At 32.7% G+C, this 20,095-nt stretch overlaps 2 protein-coding genes and 1 pseudogene across 4 annotated transcripts; 1 reads left to right on the top strand and 2 right to left on the bottom strand.

The window, feature by feature from the left end:
* Positions 1-410: 410 nt before the first annotated feature.
* On the bottom strand, positions 411-1,805 carry LOC118046211 (small ribosomal subunit protein uS17c). 3 transcript variants are annotated; one of them, XM_035055021.2, is made up of 2 exons: positions 1,259-1,805; positions 411-735 (listed from the first exon to the last, which is right to left on the bottom strand). In XM_035055021.2, the coding sequence occupies exon 1, from the start codon at positions 1,742-1,744 to the stop codon at positions 1,262-1,264; it is 483 nt and encodes a 160-aa protein (XP_034910912.1). In that variant the 5' UTR covers positions 1,745-1,805; the 3' UTR covers positions 411-735; positions 1,259-1,261. The 3 variants fall into 3 exon arrangements, with proteins under 3 accessions (XP_034910912.1, XP_034910910.1, XP_034910911.1); XM_035055019.2 differs by having other exon boundaries at positions 411-720; positions 1,259-1,804; XM_035055020.2 differs by having other exon boundaries at positions 411-703; positions 1,259-1,804.
* A 6,596-nt stretch (positions 1,806-8,401) lies between these two features.
* Positions 8,402-9,231, top strand: LOC140954467 (uncharacterized; annotated as a pseudogene).
* Positions 9,232-16,695: 7,464 nt separating this feature from the next.
* On the bottom strand, positions 16,696-18,809 carry LOC118046213 (rop guanine nucleotide exchange factor 12). The gene is made up of 6 exons (XM_035055022.2): positions 18,695-18,809; positions 18,411-18,565; positions 18,238-18,312; positions 17,839-18,111; positions 17,416-17,736; positions 16,696-17,334 (listed from the first exon to the last, which is right to left on the bottom strand). Exons 1-6 carry the CDS (start codon positions 18,807-18,809, stop codon positions 16,924-16,926), a joined length of 1,350 nt encoding a protein of 449 aa, XP_034910913.1. The 3' UTR covers positions 16,696-16,923.
* Between the last annotated feature and the right edge of the window lie 1,286 nt (positions 18,810-20,095).

Raw genomic sequence — 20,095 nt, 5'->3', positions numbered from 1 at the left:
AGATTTCAAGCATATCTAACATAAAACACTCATACCAGCAAGTAACATTCAAACAACTCTTTTTAACTTATCAATGGAAACTCTGCAGCATATCATATAGATCTCCCGCAAAATCTGCTGTTTCTTGGGCCAAAAGGAATTAGCAGAGACATGAAAATCTTGGCTTAACACGAACTCGGATTCAAAGGAGATGGAAAAATATCGGTCAAAGCCAAACACATCACCAAAGAAATGGCACCACTTTAACACATTCCATAGAATCTACAACTAAGTTCAGTTCTCCATTACTTACTCATCAGCAATCCCATCAACATAATAGCAATGCCAAACACAAAGGTAAGTTCACTTCATACCAATCACCAATATCTGTCAAAGCCATGATATCAACCCCACTCAAAATGCACCACCAATTCATTGAAATATTAGCAACTTGCATTTATTTCACTGCAGAAACACAAAGCCTGTCCATATTGTACATGTTATACAGCACTAAAAAATCAGATACCAAATATAGTTCTCAAAATCACAAACAAGCAAGAGCATTTCACTCTATGAAATTGCTCCTGCTGAAACTCCAACAGAAATCTTAAGCTCTTTGGGCACCCCTTTACAACCTCACTTCAACATTTCCTTTTCCTTCTACCTTTCCTTGCTCTTCTTGACTATAAACATCACTGCTTTGAATCTCTCAGCAATTAACCATCTGCTAATTCCAAAAATCTGGACAAATCAAAACTAAAAGATTCCAATCATGTCTACAAGAATCACCAAAACCCACCAAAAAACTACTCTAAGAATACAAGTTAACTACATAAAATGGCGAAAATGTCGACTCGGAAAAGCTCGGTTCGTGAAAGCGCAGTTCGCTCACTTCCTAACAATCAAACACCTAAATTCAAATATCACCGCAAAACCAAGGCACCAATATGCATTCGAAAATCGCTAATGAACAGCAGAACAATATAGTATCAACCGAAGAAAGGAACCCAGAGCTCCTTTAAGCAACTTCTCTTTCACTGAAATACCAATCACGAATTCCCGACAGATGAAATGTACAATTTTTTTTTTTTTTGGGGTGGGGGAAGAGAGTCAAGAAGTCATGGCCAATTCAATCGATGATGAAATTGAAAAAATCATATCAATTTCACAGCCATTAAATTACACAAAAATCAAAACATCATCACAGTACTAAACACCAAATTACATCCCAAAAGTTCACAAAACGAAGCAAAATTATTACAAACAACAGAAAACTCACACATTAAGCCTGCAGTTCCTGTTGAGACTCCAATGGAATTCCAAGCTCTTGAGACCCCACTCCTCCCTCCTCACCCTCTTTCTTCTCCTTCTTCTTCCTAGCTGGTACAGGCACAGCAAGAAAACTTTTAGTCTTGCTAATGGGTCTGCTCTTTTCAAGCTGGACCAAGTCTCCAACTTTGAACTGATTCTCAGGGTCATGAGCCTGGTACTTCTTCTTCTTCCTCACCCGTCTCTTGTACTTAGGATGTGGGGCCAACCTTGTAACCTCAACAGCCACAGTTTTGTCACTTGTTGCACAAACAACTTTGCCTTGCATTGACTTCATGGCCCTGATTGGAGGGAGGAAAGTGAAGGGCTTCATGGGTCGGAGAGAGAGAGAAGAAGTGGGTTTTGACAAGTGAGAAAGTTGGGTTGTTCCATGGAGGAATGGAGTGGAGAGAGTAAGGGAGTTGAGTGAGGATGTGAGGGACATTGTTAGCAGCATCGTGCTGTTTCCTGGAGTTTTTGGGGATAAGAAGAGGAGTGGAACTTGGGGGTTTCTTTTATCCTTGTGGATGGAGTGTTTGTGTGGGAGCGTGAGGTTGCGGGGTAAAACGGTATTCTTCATCAATTTTCGTGAAAAAAGAAAAAGAAAAAGAAAAAGAAAAGCAAAGAAAATAAGATTTTAATATTGGTAAAGCAAGAAAATTATATTTGATTGGTAGCAAACTCACTGTAATAAATACTTATTATAGTAAACCTAATTCATTTGATGAGAAATAATGTAATTACGAGTTTTTATATATTTATTCTTCATTGATGCTTAAACATTTTTCAAAGAGCTAAAGTATAACTATTCTCTTATCTATTTTCTTGCACATCATTCAACTTTATTATTTTATGAAACTAGAATAGTCTACATACACACTCAATGTATGCATGCAATAAATCTAATTGTTGTGTAACTTATTGAAATGGTGAAAATTTTTAAATTTATTTTTGTATAGTTAGAACAACTTTAATTACCACTTTAATTTAACAGGAAATTTGTTAGAAATTTGGGGAGCTGTTTGTACATAATTAATCATGAAAATAACTTTTAGTAATTTGTGATATAAGAATAAATTAGTTTTTTATTATTTTTTTTCTATAAATTAATGACAGTAAAAGAAATCTTTAAATTTAATTTGGGCTTGCCATAACTACTTATGGGCTTAGGTGTTTAGGCTTAGTTTTTGGGCCAAGGTGTCTAGTCTTAATTGTTCTATATTTTTTTATAAAATAATTTTTTTTTATGGTATCTTCTAATATTTAAGTTAATAAAATAAAGATAAGAGTGAGAAAGGGGTATATTAAAAAATAAAAATAAAAGTAGGAGAATAAATTTAAAGAAATAGTTGTATAAGTATTTATCTTTCAGATGTTGGTGGTCCTAGATATCTATAAGCCCTTATCACCCAAATCTCCTAGCTTACTTGATGAGGAGTGACAAAGAGTAGGCTATTGGGCTTTGATTTCTCTAGGAGAGATCATGACAAGAAGTTATGTTGTTGTTGAAGATCTTTTTCATTGCCATTGAAAGAACATTTAACTGTATAATTTATCCAACATGTAATAAAAGGTAACCAAACAAATATTCTTCTATCTGAGATGCTAACTAATAAAATGATACTCCCCTCACGTGGCAGATATGGTGGGGAGAAATAACACATGGAAATGGGAAGACTTTGCCCATCCACTACTAAAAAAAGAGGCTATTAGAATCTGAATTTAGCAACGGATAATTCCGTTGCTAAATTCAACAACAGATTTGCAACGAATTACACATATATTATTTTTTTAATATTAGCAACGGACTTTAGAAACGAATAATCTGTTGCAAACTTTACGTTGAATTTAGCAACGGATTTTCCGTTGCTAATTGAAAAAATAATTATTTAAATCTTAATATAAAACCAAAATTACGTAGATCGTTGATTACACTTATTATGATAAAATCTCAACCGTTTAATTTTGCTGGCTTTGGTAAATGTACACCAGTACTCTCCCCCCACACCGAAATATAAATAGAGACCAATTAACAAAACCAATAGCTGAAAATTAATTAACTTCCACTCTTCTAGTCTCCTTCATCCCTAATAACATTGATCCATAACTGTAGAAAAATCACCCTCTCTTCATCGATTTGATTTTCCTTTATCCCAAACTTTTCATCTTCTTCGCATTCGTCTTCAGCATCCCTAATTTTTTTTCTTCATCTTCTTCTCCTCATCTTAACAGTTTCAATCTTTCTCTGTAAACCACCAAAAACACAGACACATGGCAACATCGAACTAGACCCATCATTATCACCATCGAACCTCCTAATTTACCTCTTCTCCTTGTAAACGGGTTGGGTTTTGCACGCTTTTCTTCAATAGTCCAGGTAATTAATTTAGGGTTTTTGTTTTTCTTTGTTGCAATTTAACTTACACTAAAAAGTTTTCACCTAACTTTCCCAATCTCAGGTGTTATTCTGTCGTGTGGATCCATCTTGGTCACCTGTAACTCAAGAACACAGGTAACAATTTTTTTCTCTCAATACTTTGAATAATGGTTTTAGGCTATTAATTCGACAATATGAGGGTTTATGAAATGTTTTTACCATGATCTATAACCTAATTATGCATGTTTAATTGAAAATTTATCAAAACCTCCAATTTAATTTTTAGGGTTATGGTTCATAAATTGAATGACTTTAGTCTATTGGACCAATGCTGGTAATTCATGTGTGTGGAAGAGAGTGATCGATGGAAATTATGCATCAGTTCAATTTCTTCACTTTCACTGAGGTGTTTCATGATGTTATAACTTGCTATCCTTTTGCTTCAACTTTTTAACTTGTAATGCTCTACTTCTATAATTTTTAAGTGTTACAGCAGCATATGGATGTTGTTCAAATCTAAAGAGTCTAGCAACTGGTTAACCTGTGATGAATTTTCTTCTTCTGTAGCAGTCCAAGTGTTTCTTTTTTTCTTGCTGTGATTTGATTGAGCATGCTTGCAGAGTTTTAGTGCTGCCTTTTAGTCCCAACTAATCCAACTTACGAGGATGTGGTGGTTGCTGATTCGTGTAGTTATTTTTTCAAAATATGCAATTATTAGTTTTAGTTGCAAAACTTATACGCACTTATTTTCCTTGAAAAAATTCAAATTTTGCGATCCTATTCATATTTCTAATATCATATCATTTTTTGAAATAATCCACCTTTTATTTTGCTTTGTGTTATGCAGGAGAAACCTCAACTATTTCAGGTTGTTCCAAATTAAAAGCAGGTACCATTTGTTCAGACCACATGGTATTCACAAAGTTGTATTTATTGTGATAGATTCATAATTCTGTTTATTTGATTTATGCTCCCACAGGTCAAGGCAGCACACCAATTTCTCAAGACTATTCCACATAGCTATGGGAGTAGGAGGGTTGATGGAGTTCCTGTTTTCAGCAAACAAAATTTAGATATTGTAATAGTTACCAAAAACGAGATTAAGTGGTGTGTATTAATTCTCTTGTATCCAAATTTAAATATGCATGTTTAAATTTATTTTCCTTGTAAATCCTAGTTTTGGATGTTCATGTGAACATGATGTTGGTTATATTCAATTAACTTTTCAGGGTATAGGATTGTTTTTTTCTTTCCTTATTCAATGCCAGTTTGTATATAAAAAAATTAATTGAATGATTTTCTTTCATTAAATCTGATATTAAGTTTCTTTTTGGATGAAAATTATGAGACCAAAATAAAACCTGGCGATGACTAAATAATATATCAATTAACTACAAATTTATTTTGATTGTTGTTAGGAAGTCAGTAGTTCCTTGCTGTGAATTCTTGGTCCTATACTGCTTTTCTATTGATCTGACTTTTGGTTAGTTAGGTTTATGTACAACTAAGTTATTTCTGTTATGCTTTTTGTACCTTGTTGTTCTGCTCTTTGAACTAAAAGCATCTCATTGGAATTTTCTTTTATGCAAAGGCTCGATTTTGTAGAAAAATTATGTCCTAACCATATAGATTCCTATTAAGTTATAGGTTTTAACATATAATAATTAGAGTAAATTATAATTTAGTCTATGTATTTTTTATGATTTTATAAGTTAGTCATTATATTTTTGAAAACCATAAGATAGTTCCTTGTAATAAATTAAATGTTAGTTATTTTGAAATTTCAAAATGCATTCATAATCTTGTTCAAGATTGAAAATTTCAGGTTAGATCTTAGAAGAAAAAAAATTGTTATGAGTAGACAAATGCCATGAAAATATAAAAAATTAACAGTTTAACTTAGATATTCTTTCTATTTTTCATAGTTTAACTTAGATTTATTTTAAAGACTAGCAATTGATATAGCTGGATGGGTTTAACATGCTATTTATGTTTTTTTATTTTTCCAGCAATATGAATGGCTTATTGGATCAAAATATAAATCAATAGAGTTGGCTAAGTCTGATTGGGTTGCAATAAGGAAATCTCCACCTTGGGCCATTGATTATTAGGGCTTAGGTAAGTCTATTTTGCTTCATTTTTAGATGGTTGCTTAATTAGATTATGCTTAATTTGTCTGCTGGGCATGCCTATTGTAATCTTTTCAATTAATTGGAACTCTGCTTTTCATTAGGATAAGATTATGTATATTTAAATTTATTTTCCTTGTAGATCCTAGTTTTGGAAGTTTATGTGAACATGATGCTGGGATTATATTCAATTAACTTTTCTGGGCATAGTACTGTCTTTTTTCTTTCTATTTTTACATATTGCTTTCTAAGTTCATGTTTTTGGTATTTTTCCTCTTAAGAAGAATAAGAATAAGCCTCAATCTTTTTTTATTTAATTTTCAAAACCATGAAGGCATTTAGAGGCCCAAATCCCATTTTGATTATTTGGTTAGACAATATAAATCAATGACAATGCAGTTTAGTACTTTGGATGGGTAGTTCAAAAAAAAACCCTTAAGTAAAAATCATGTAATTGAATTCAATTTTAATGCTTAAAATATTTCAAATAAATACTGCATTTTTTTAGCAGCAAAACAAGCCATTAAGTAAAATCACCATGTTAAAATCATAATTCTCTAATTAAAATATAATATTATAGTGTTTATATATGAAAAAATTTGAAATTAAATTAAATTAATAGTTTACTTCAATAATTAAAAAGAAAATGGATAAATAACAATATTGTTTAAATTTGGACTTAATTAATAACCTATTAGAATTCTTATATTTCAAATAAATTATTAAATCATGTAATTGAATTCAATTTTAATGCTTAAAATATTTCAAATAAATACTGCATTTTTTTAGCAGCAAAACAAGCCATTAAGTAAAATCACCATGTTAAAATCATAATTCTCTAATTAAACTATAATATTATAGTGTTTATATATTAAAAACATATGAAATTAAATTAAATTAAATTAAATAAATAGTTTACTCTAATAATTAAAAAGGAAATGGATAAATAACAATATTGTTTAAATTTGGATTCAATTAATACCCTATTAAAATTCTTATATGTCAAATAAATTATTAAATCATGTAATTCAATTCAATTTTAATGCTTAAAATATTTCAAATAAATACTGCATTTTTTTAGCAGCAAAACAAGCCATTAAGTAAAATCACCATGTTAAAATCATAATTCTCTAATTAAACTATAATATTATAGTGTTTATATATTAAAAAAATATGAAATTAAATTAAATTAAATTAAATAAATAGTTTACTCTAATAATTAAAAAGGAAATGGATAAATAACAATATTGTTTAAATTTGGATTCAATTAATAACCTATTAAAATTCTTATATGTCAAATAAATTATTAAATCATGTAATTGAATTCAATTTTAATGCTTAAAATATTTCAAATAAATACTGCATTTCTTTAGCAGCAAAACAAGCCATTAAGTAAAATCACCATGTTAAAAGCATAATTCTCTAATTAAAATATAATATTATAGTGTTTATATATTAAAATTTTTTGAAATTAAATTAATAGTTTACTCCAATAATTAAAAATGAAATGGATAAATAACAATATTGTTTAAATTTGGATTCAATTAATAAACTATTAGAATTCTTATATTTTTAAATAAATTTTTGAACTCATTTAATCATTGTCTAGAACTCCTTGACAACCTTTTCATAGCAATTTCTTGTCTATCTTCTAGCTTACCCTAAAAGAAAATGTTTATAAAATACCAATTACATATAGCACAAAAAGTTTCCCTCTTACATTAAGCATAACTCCACTGTTTCAGTAGACTGCCAACAACATCTGTCAATAACTACTGTCTTATGTTAGAATTGTTATAGAGTTTTAAGGTTATTAAATAAATTTGCCAACTGAAACAGCAGTGATCTTAAATAGTAGCCCAATAAATCTTAAGAACATGACCCATGAACTCTAAAAGTACTAATTTCTTGGCTATATATATGTGTGAGCTGTTCAAATAATTAAAGTTTGTTTATGTGGTACATATTTTATTTTAAATGATTGTTTAAGTACCAGTAGTTAAAGAAGTATGCTTATTTATAAAATGCTTATTGGTGTTATCATGTTAATTAGATTAACATGGATGATTGATCGTGGATGTATCGTCGTCTTATGGATGGTCGCCTTCGTCCTGAATACATTACAGGTGTTAGAAGATTTATCCATTTTGCCTTTTCAATTGATAAAAATATATATGGGGGAAAATTAGATGTTCTTGTGTGAGGTGCAAAAATCAAAAGGTTTTTTACCTTTTTATGAAAATTGGATTGTACATGGAGAGCCTTATGTCGCAGAACCAATATTGGTTGGACCTTCATCGGGTGGAATTAGTCATGTTGTGAATGATGTTTGTCTAAAAAATCCATATAGGAATTTGGTTATGGATGCAATGGGGGTTGGTGATGCATACTCTAATGATAATGTGTCTAGTCCTATGGTCGCAGAGGAATTCCAAATCCGGAGGCAACTAATTTTTTTAAGCTTTTGAAAGTTGCGGTGAAGCCTTTGTGGGATAGGTGTACCAAGCAATCCTAATTATCTGCTTGTGTACAATTGCTTAATATGAAGTCAACTTTAAATTTGACTCAGACTGCCTTCAACAATTTTATTGATTTTACAAAAAATTGCATGCCTAATGATGAAAATTTGGTATCCAATTTTTATGATGCTAAGAAATTTATGCGGCCACTTGGACTTGGTTATGAGAAATATGATGTGTGTCCTAATAACTGCATGTTATACTATAGGGTAGATGCAATGAAAATAAATTGTGATTTTTGTGGAAGTTCACGATACAACCTAAAAATCCAACTAATAAAGGTTCCAATAAGGCAGAGAAGCAACTCTAATACTTTCCCTTGACACCAAGGCTTCAGATACTGTTCATGTCTCCATATCATGCCAAAGATATGACATGGCATCATTTTCATACGTCAGATAATGGGGTTATGGTGCACCAATCTGATGAGGAGGCATGGAAGGAGTTTAATCGTATCCACTTAAGCTTTGCATCAAATCCGAGAAATGTTCGATTAGGGTCATGCATTGATGGGTTTTGTCCATTTGACATGTCTTCAAATACATACTCTTGTTGGCCAGTAATTGTGACTGTTTATAATTTGCCTCCATGGAAGTGCATGACTAGACCATTCATGTTTTTGACAATGATGATTCATGGGCCAAAGAATCCTAGAAAAAAGCTTGATGTTTTCCTAAGAACTTTGATTGACGAGTTAAAGAATTTGTGGTCTGTTGGTGTTGAAACATATGATGTATACAGAAAGGAAAATTTTCAATTAAGGGCAACTTTAATGTGGACCATTAGTGACTTTCCAGCATATGACATGTTATCATGGTGGAGTACTCATGGAAATATGTCTTGTCCTTATTGTATGGAGCATAGCAAGGCTTTTAGATTAAAAAATGGAGGGAAAACTACATTTTTTTTTTGTTATTGACGATTCCTACCCATGAACCACCCATATAGATGTCAATCTGATAAGTTTTTGAAATGAGTAATTAAAAGGCTCCCTCCTTTACCTCATCCATTTGGTTTGGAAATGTTAAACGAAGTGTCCAAGTATATTGAGGGACATAATGGAAGTTCATCATATAATGATAAAATTCCTGGCTTCGGTGTTAAACACAATTGGGTGAAGAAGAGCATTTTCTAGGAGCTTCCATATTGGCATACAAATTTGATTCGTCATAATCTTGATGTCATGCATATTGAGAAAAATGTCTTTGACAATATTTTTTTATACAGTAATGGATTGTCTTAATAGAAGGAAGGACAATTTAAAGGCTAGGTTGGATATTTAATTGTATTGTAGGAAGCCAAATTTACATTTGCAACAAGATATGAGTGGTCGAGTTTACAAACCTGAAGGCACTTATTGTCTACACAAGAAACAACAACAAGAAGTTTTGTCATGGATGAAGGAATTATCATTTCCTGATGGTTATGCTTTAAGCATTTCACGATGTGTAAAAGAGGCATAATGTAAGGTTTCGAGGATGAAGAGTCATGATTGTCATGTTTTCATTCAAAGACTTCTTTCAACCGCTTTCCGACCTTATTTACCTAGGCCACTGTGGGAGGCATTAACTGAACTGTTTGTATTTTTTTTTTGAGATATTTGTACAACAAATTTAAATGCCCAGCACATGGAGTTAATGCAGATGAATATAGTTGAAATAATTTGCAAACTTGAAAGGATTTTTTCTCCATCCTTCTTTGACTCCATGGAACACTTGACGATACATCTACCTTACGAGGTAAAAGTTGGTGGACCAGTTCAATATCGATGGATGTATCCATTTGAATGGTATGTTTTCATATTATGTTAATTTTATTCCTTTTTTATTTTAAAAAAAAAAACTAATTAACAACAATGATATATGTATATGTTTTATTTGAAGAAGAAAGTGACCAATAAAGCTAAAGTTGAGGGTTCCATATGTGAAGCATACTTGATTGATGAAATCACCAATTTTGCATCTCATTATTTTGGTGATGACGTGCAAACAATTTGGAATCGAGTTCCACGGAATGATTATGGTGGCCTTAAAAGTGTAGATGGAAGTCTCTCTATTTTTTTCTATTTAGGGAAAAAATTATCCAAAAGATTTTATAGAAGACAGTTGTTACATGTTGAAATGAAAGTTGCACATAACTATGTGATATTCAATTGTCAAGAACTTAAAGCCTTATTTAGAGTAAGTATGAAATATTATTTTGTACTTAATTTATAATAATTTATTATTAACTTTAACATTTGAAAATTTTAGGCAATGTCATGAAGAGCTAAAGTCATAACAACCACATGCGAGTGATGTTGAAATTGAAAAATTATGCGAAGAGATCTTTCCAAATTAGTTAAAAAATAATGTAAGTATTTTAATAAAATTAATTTATATTTTATGTCAATTAGTTACTTTAAAAATATTACTAATCTCTTTTAAATCACTATTTCTTATGAACTTAGCTATTATGCTAGGTGGAATACCAATGTAACGGAATTGAAAATCAACTCTTTGGACTTGCCATGGGCCCTTCAACTTCAGTGAAATGTTATAATGAGTATTATGTGAATGGTTTTAAATTTCATACTCAAAGTTATGGGTGTTTTAAAAAGATAATGAATAGTGGAGTTTGTGTGAAAGGAAGTTGCTATGATAATAATAAACGTGATTATTATGGAATGCTTAAAGAAGTTGTTCGACTCAAATACTTGGGGAGTAAGTGCAAGTTATTTATGTTTAAATGTAATTGATATGATATAAAATGAGGGATTAAAGTGCATCGTTCAAATAGTTTGGTTGAAACCAAGCATACATCTCGACTACACGGAAATGAAGATTTTATGTTAGCACAATAATATCAACAAGTCTACTATACATATCCATCTTGTAATAGATCATTAGAATGGTGGACGATTATTAAGACAACTGCTAGAAGTAGTTATAATGTTGACATGGGTGAATTTATTGAAGATGCCAACAATGTGAGATCATTTGATGTTGATCAATTAGATGAGATTTCTCAACCATGTCATGTCCTTCCTACCTGAACACTTGATTATCAAAATATACTTTTTGAATCATCTTATTATGAAGAAATCAGTCAACATGAATTGCTTCAACTTGACATAAATTGGGGAAACAATGATGGTGATGAAGAAGAAGAAGAAGATGATGATGATGATGACGATGACGATGACGATGACGATGATGATGATGCTGATGGTGATGATGAAGAGGATGATTGATATGGTGGTGGTGGTGGTGACGACAATGAAAACATTGTTTTGTGTGATGATGATGACATGGATAGGAGTGATGATAATAATGGGTAGCACAAGTTAATTATATTTCGTAGTATATGTAATGAATTATCTTTATTATATGTATGGATGATTTCATATTATTTGACAATGTTTAGGCTTTCAATGTTTTTTTTTTATTATTTTATTAAAGTGTGTGTTATGGATGACATTACATATATCATTTTCATTGACCTTTGAAACCATTTCTAACCTTTCAAGTATCAATCTTTAAATTGTGATTCTGATGTTATAGTTTATTTTGTGATTTGTCTTCTTGTTGATGGATGCTGAAGCATGAATGAAAGGGTTCTTCCTACTCAATGTTTTGATTTATAGGAACAAACATTAAGGTAAGCATACTCATAATTTTGATTTTTGCTTAATTAATTATTTAGATTTTTATTTTTATTATTATTATTATTTGTGTTAATTGGCTTTTGACAATTTAAACTTCATGGCTGATTTTTATTATTGCATGGAATGCTTAATGAAATGGTTTTTGATGTTATTTATATATTGGTTTTTGTTATAGTAATTATTTTATTTGAAGTATAATATTTTTCGAAGTGATGGCTATTAAGTGGACAATCCATACTGATTTTGAACATCATAAACTGAATATTTTTTGTAATAAATTGGAAAACAAATGAGATTTAACAGTTTGTTTTCATTCTAGTTATGGCAGTTTTGGGAAAATATCTGTGAATTTTTTGTGCTTGATAGTTTAACTATGAGCTAATTTATTGTTATGTTGTATGATAATGTACATGTTTTTTCTGGTTTTTAGCATGCCTCGACGAGAATCCATATTAGATTCAAGGAGTGACAGGTCCACTTCATCCAAATCATTTCAAACTACATCAAGGCATAATAACAAAGGATCTACATTTCATCAACCTATGTATCAGAACGTCAATGAGTATTATATACCTACTTTGGGGAGTACACATCCTCCTCAATATGATTATGGGAGGGTTGAAGCATATCAATATTGTGAGGGCTTTTGCTTCCAAGATTTGCTTCAAACTCAAGGAGTTTTCTCTCGAGATAACCAACTTGTTTATGGAGGACATAATTCATATAGGAGTTATGGGAGAGTTGACGGTGATGACGGTGATGATGATGATGTGAACATTAGAGATGAAGATGAGGGAGACGGTAGTAATGAGAGAGGTGTATGTTATGAGGATCAAGATGGTGTACCATCAAACCACGGTTCAACATCTTCTCCATACAATTATGATCAAAGTGTTAAAAAGAAGGGTTTTGACACACAATAGATCTAATTACAAGAAAAAAAGAGCTTTGTTTGTATGGAACAACAGAGTAAGTTCAAACTTTTAAAAACTAACTTATTAAGGTTATATTTTCAAGTATCAAAAAAATTACTTATTATTGTGTAATTATTTGTTCACTATAAATTTGTTATTATATATTTTTAGGTTCAATAATGCATCGTGTGGACGTGCAATCGGAGATATTTTGAGGTCCAATTTTAAAGGAGCATGGCACTCTTGGGAAAGAGTAGATTCAATGTGCAGGGATGAACTCTTTAAAGAGTTTAAGGTAAGAACCAACACTAATTGCCATATTGTTTTCAATTTTGATCACTTTAATGTAGCATTATGAAAATTATGAACTGAATAGCTATAGAAGTGTGCTAGTAATTGTCTTGTTATTTGTAACCATAAATTATTAACTGAATAGCAGGGACTGATTTGTGTTATAATTTGTTCTTTTTTCTTGTTTACTCTTTAATATAATTTAATTTCTTTAGTTATTACATCATCTTGCAAATTCTGAACAAGATAACACAATATGATTAATTATTTATATAATTTGAATTTTTGTGCACTCTTTTTACTTGATATATATATTATTTGGTAGAAAAAATAGTCCTTTCCTGAGGAAGATGACTCGATTGTTCATTTATATTTAGGAAGATAAGGCTAGAATAGCTTTGAATCAACAATTGACATGAGCTCGCAAGAAAGCCATGTCAAAAGAAAACACTACAAATATTATAGATTGCCTTGATAAAGGTCCTGCTTGGATAAACAATGATGACTGGAATCAAATGATCAAAGATGTTTGGTCCCACCCCTGAATTTCAAAGAAGGTCTGAATCTGCTAGGAGGAATCGATTAACCAAAACAGATAGTAAAATAAGCACTCATTCTGGAGGAACAGTGTCATTTGCATCATACCGAGCTAACATGGCAATGATTTTTTTTTTTTTATGCTTAAGATAATGAATTAAAATTTATATATTTATCTTTTATAATATTTATTAATCTTGAAAGCAAGAGGAAGCTGGTGGAAAAGAACCTCCATGGGATGATGTCTTTTCAGCTTTGCATCAGAGTACTAAGTAGTCTGGTAGCTTCGTCGACAACAAGTCTAAAAAAGTGATTGTATGTATTTTTATTTGATTATTTCCTAATATAACTTAAGTATTATTTAACATTCAAATGAATTTATTGTTGCATGTATTTTATTTGTAGGGGAATTATAAAATGGAGATGATTTCAAAGTATGGAACTAATCGGGAAAATCATCATTCATTTGATGGAGCAGCTTGTTGTGTGGCTTTAGGAGGAGTTACAAAGGGTAGGGTATATGGTGCACCTCGTATGCCAAAATCTATAGTTAGTACAAGCTCTTCATCACATTCCTTCTCGGTGGAGTCATCATATCCCAGTTTATCGTATCGAGCATTGCAAAAGAAGATAAAAAATAAAGAGGAGGAGATAAAGAAAAAAGATGATTTTATTCTTGAAATGAAACGGCAGATGGATTCCATGCAAGAATATCTTATGAACAATCTTGGATATCATGGTGGGACATCAAATATTGGCCAAGGTATGCCACCACCTATGGCTCCCTAGATAATGACACCTATGGGTCCCACATCTCAACCAATTTATCGACCTACACCTCAACCACTATATCCTGATCAATCTTGTGTCGATCCACAATATCATGGTTCGTCTTCGCAACCAGCACCGTGATTGTAGCTGTTGTTGTTTTTTTTTTTAATTGTATTTCGACTTAATTGTATTAATGCAAGTTTGACTAAATTTTTATAATATGAATATTATTTTTATTTCATTTTTTATTAGTGATACAATTATTTTTTAATATTAATTTATGTTGGTTATATATATTCTACAACTTTTAAAATATCCATAAATAATGAATTAAACAAATTAAAAGTCATTTTAATAAATAAATAAAAATTAATTTAATAAAAATAATATACTCAGCAACGGATTCTCCGTTGCTAAGTTGTAAATAATTCATCAATCAGCAATGGACAATCCGTTGCTGATTCACAAAATGAGCAATGGATTTTCCATTGCTAATTTACAGAAAATCCGTTGCTAATATATGCAACGGAAAATCCGTTGCTGGTTGTTAGCATCGAATTATCCGTTGCTAATTGTAAGCAACGGAATTTTTGTTGCTGCGAAATCAGCAACGACAAATCTGCATCTGATATTTGCCGTTGCTGATTCCGTTGCTAAATTGTTTTAGCAACGGATTTTAGTATTATTTACAATGGAGTAGTCCATTACTAATTACTAAATTTTTTAGTAGTGATCTTCTCCCCATAAGATCAGTTCTAATGGTTATTGCTAGTCATCCCATGCCAAGTAATATGATGGGGATGAGCAATATGTATTGGAAAGCATCTTCTAGAGGCCAATTCACAATTAAAATAGCTTATAAGCACCAAGCTACCAACGAGCTCCATGGTACATTAGGGGATCCAACCTGGAGGATGGTATGGAAATGTGAAGGACCTGAAAGGATTAAAAGTTTTCTATGTCTAATGGCTCATAATTCATTATTGACAAATGAACGAAAGGTTGTAAGAAATTGGTCTGACAACCCCTACTGTCATTTGTGCCAGTCAAAAGTAGAGGATACCACTCATATCCTTCAAGATTGTCCAACAGTTATCAACATATAGAGACAGTTACTCCAACAACACGGCGTGGATGATTTTTTTAGTGCAAGCTTGAAATCGTGGCTTCTCAACAACTTATCTAGTAAACTTATCACTACGAATGGATGGAAATGGTCCGTAATCTTTCGGGTAGCAGTGTGGATCATTTGGAAAGAGCGAAATAATTCGATTTTCAGGCATCAAAGACAACCCACAAGCAATATAGTTACAACTATTAAAGGGATGCTAACATATATTAAGCATGTGAAGTTTGCTCATACGGATCAAGGTAGCAACAAGCAACGAGTGCAGTATGTAGGGTGACAGTATCCTCCTATGGACATGGATAAAATTAAATGTTGATGGCTATATCAATGGCAACCTAAGAACCACTAGAGCAGGAGGGATCCTAAGAGACAACTTGGGTACATGGTGTAAGGGTTTTGCTATTAATATAGGTATTTGTTTATCAGTTAAGGTAGAATGAATTGTGGGCTGTTATCACTGGTTTGAAACCCTTACACCATGTACCTAAGTTGTCTCTAGTCTGGTCTCTTAGAATATGACGGGTCATTTTGGAATCGGATTTTTTATTGATGGTTCAGCTAATTACAAGGCTAACTGTCAAGGTAGATGTAAATTATACATGTATTCAGAGAGGCTAACACAAAAGCAAACTAGTTAGCAAATTATGGTCTTACTAGGAAACCCAATTAATAGAGATAATTGGATTATTTAGGATCCATCATCAGGTTGTTTTAATTTGATCTTATACTATGATTTTATTAGATCTAATTTTCCTCGTTTAATATAGTTTTTTTTTTCCTGGCTTTAAGCCCTTATTTTCAACCTAAAAAATAATCTAATAAAATGATATGACATGTGAAACTTTTATAAGCTCTAATGACTTCTAAATCAAGCAATTAGGTGTGCTCACAGAAAATACCATGCACACGTAAACATTGTTTTGAGTGCTAGCAATCCCTTTGGGCCTAGGCTTCGGCCTAATTATGTTGTTGTTTGGTATAAAACCAAGCTTATTGATTCTCAAACACAGATAAATTACTGGAGAGAACAGTTTAGAGCATATTGGAAAATGTCTTGGAAGAAAAGGAATAAAAGTGAAATCAAATGGCCAAGATGCTAAGGAACTACGAATCCATTTCTTGTACAAAATGTTTCAAATCACATAGTTTTGCTCTCATGCTCACTCTTCCTAATTACAAAAGGAAGGAATGTAATGAAAGCAAGTCGAAAAACACAAACCAAAGAGACCCTCTTAGTCAAGGGTCTGAAAATACACATTCAGTGTTGGGCTTCCTCACTCTCTCTTTTCTGTACGTGTTCATCTTTCTCCCCCTACAATGCTATCAATGGCGAGCTGTTGGGCTTCGTAAAGCTCCTAAATTATCAAGATAGGAAGGTTTCCTGTTGGTTGATATGTTGGTGAGTTTCTGTTTATATCTGTCATCATCTTTCAGTAGTTCATCTGATCCAAATGGATCCTTCTTTGCCGCGCTCTCATTTTGTTCTGAACCCCAACCCATAAAATCAGACAGAGTCATCGAAGCATTTGTATCTTCGGAGTTCTTCTCCATCCCTTCTCTAGGCGATGCCGGTACTTGTGGTGCCTCTTTTAACGAGTTCCTCTTATGTCCTGCGTGTGATGGATTTCGAGTAACATCATCAGCATCGAGTACATCTTCGATTCGAGACAAGACTGTCGAGGCCAAGGTTTCTAGAATTCTCGAATAGCTTTCCAAGATGGCGTGCCCCACATCCTGTCAGGACAGGAATATATATCGTTAGCCCCCTGGTTTGACAAAAACGACTAGAATGGCAAAACAAGTATATATTCTTACCTTGTTGTATTGAATTTTGCTGACATCTAGTGAAGATTGAGGAATTCCGGGGAAGCGCTGTTTGAGAAGGAGGAGGATAGTTTCTGCCCTCTCTTCAAAGAGTTCTCTCTTCTCCAAACTGACAGCAGATCCCCATGCGGATTTACCATCTTTCTGATTCATCTTCCTTTTCCAAATCACTATTGAAGCCTCTATTCTGTTCTTGAGGTCTAGTATTTTGTGTTCTGATGATATGTCCATGGTGCTCAGAAATTGATCAGGATCAAAGTACTCAAGAGTAATGCTCCTGTACGCCAAGTCTCCAAGGCTTGCCCTCCCGTTCTGCCAAAGAACCAAAAAGAAATGCGATCAGAGAGTTAGCAAGGCACTTAAAGATTCTGTTATATGCAATGTTTTAATAGGAACTGTTGCATTTCTTCTTACTTTGGGAAGGGATTCAATGTAGTTTTCAGGGATCTCCATTTCTGAAAGTATTTGAGCATTTATCGCCATGGCTGCTTTGAGAACTTGGTTCACACTGTCTTTTTGGTATTGAATAAATTTTGTTGCCCTTTCCGATAAACCATCTGGAGGAACTTTGACAGTAGGTAGCCACCATTTATCATCTGTTCTCTTGGTGCCTCCTTTTTCTGACTCGGGGGAGTCTCTTGAAACATAATAAAACTCATTTTGGTCTTTGAAGTTATCTAGGGAGTCCTGAATTAATATTGCAAAACCATTATCGAGGGATACACTAAATCTGCTGCAATCCACATTTAACAACGTTCATATCTAAAGCTCAAATTAACTAAGCGAAACTACAAAGAGATCTTATTTTCTTACAAGAAGCATTGCATCAAGCTTGCGTAAGGCTGGGATGTTCATATGAATATCATTTCGCTGTCTCGTCACCATTATCTATTCAATCAACAAGCACAAAATTCTTAGCTTGCATGATGATTCAATGGAGGAAGACATTCAATTCAAGGAATGCATTAGAGAGACACTGCTGTTACCTCCATATTTGATCCATCCTTGGATTTTTGTTGGGAAGGAACAAGTTCAACAATGTGATCGGTTACAGATAAGAGCCAGTCAATTTCTCTTATCCACCTTGCTTTTCTTTCTGGCGACATAGGCTCTAGACGCCGTTGTTCGCCAAACACAGAAGCTGCATATAGGAGAGAATAAAACGAGGGATCAACACATGCATTAGAAAATTCGATGGTGTTGTTTTCCAGTTGATGTTGGAGATCATGAATGATTAGAAAATTGCAGAGAAGGGAAAAAGTCAACCTACCAGCAAGATTTGTAATTGCATTTGACAATGCCAAAGCTGAGGAGACGCCCTTTCCTCCGCCAGACATATCCTCCCCAAGAAGCAGTTTAGCAAACCTTTCCTTCATCTGTTCCATTTCTGAATCAAACCCCAGGAGAAAACAAAAATTAATCCTATTAATTTCCAAAATCAAATAAATGTAAGCAATAACTTATACCTTTTAATGATTTTCCTTTCACTAAACAAGAAAAGATAATACATTGAATGTGATGATACATTATTGATCGATGAAATAAAATATTTGTACACGAACTTAAAAAATCAGACTTGCCTAGATTTTGATTATCTTTTCCTGAAGGAGCAGTCCCGGCTTCATCCCTTCCTATCCTTGATCTAGGGCCCTTATCATTCCTATAAGGTGAAGTCCCCGCTTTCTGTTTATGATCTGATGCTTGGTCATTTAAGCGTCTTGGAGCCTGACGGTTTCTGCATGTCATTCTGTCATCCATTGAAGAGTATTCTTCAAAACCAGAACTACCATCCGCGCTCAAGCTCTTAACATGCTGACCCCCGGCGTTCTCATTCATCCCTTTGAAACGATACAACCTAGACCTATAGTCTTCTTCTTGTTCTTCTTGGAGAGCACGAACCATCTTTAATGTTCAAAATAAAACAAAAATCAAGAAAAGAAAAGGTTCTATGCAATGAACAAGAAATTTACTCGTGACCAAAACAAAACGTAAAGGGTTAGGAGGTGCTTACACCTTGTCGTCCTTGGTAAGAGACAAGGATGGAGATAAAAAGGGAGAGAAGCCCAACAACCAAATGATTCAACAGATTGGTGTTCTTTCAGAATTTACTATCTCTTGATAAAATTGTGGAGGAGATGGTATTGTTTTTTCTTTTAGCATCTAGTTTCCGTCTTGCGCCATGTAGCATGTGTTGGTGGATCGTGGGGTGCATGTTTGGATGAATGAGGTGTAATAAGAGGAATAAACTAAAATAAAGTGATGATTTTTTTGGATCTAAAGATTGAGTTTGTTTAGGGATACACAAATTGAATGGTTGTCTATTGATTATGGAAGGTCGAATATTGCAAAGAATCCGGGGAAAACAGGCACATATATACTCTCAATCAACTTAATTTCCCTCTCCCTTCTCGCGTATCCACTTTTTAATAATCAAATTCACATTTTAGGAAGCTTAATTATATTTATAGTTAATTATAAATATATTATAAAGAAAACAAAAACAGCTCGGACATTCACTGCTGTCCCATTTGTAGCTCCTCACATGGATTTACTGTGGAGACACTGCAAAAATCCTAAGATGTAATGACATTCTTAGCGTTGTTGTTTCCATGCTCCTCTATTCTTATCGCACTGCCTCGGATTCTCTTCATTGTGTCCTCGTTTATTGCTA

The sequence above is a fragment of the Populus alba genome, chromosome 1 (assembly GCF_005239225.2).
Source record: "Populus alba chromosome 1, ASM523922v2, whole genome shotgun sequence".
Taxonomy (NCBI): domain Eukaryota; kingdom Viridiplantae; phylum Streptophyta; class Magnoliopsida; order Malpighiales; family Salicaceae; genus Populus; species Populus alba.
The sequence above is the reverse complement of the archived record's forward strand: the minus strand, read 5'-3'. Positions and strand labels throughout refer to the sequence as shown.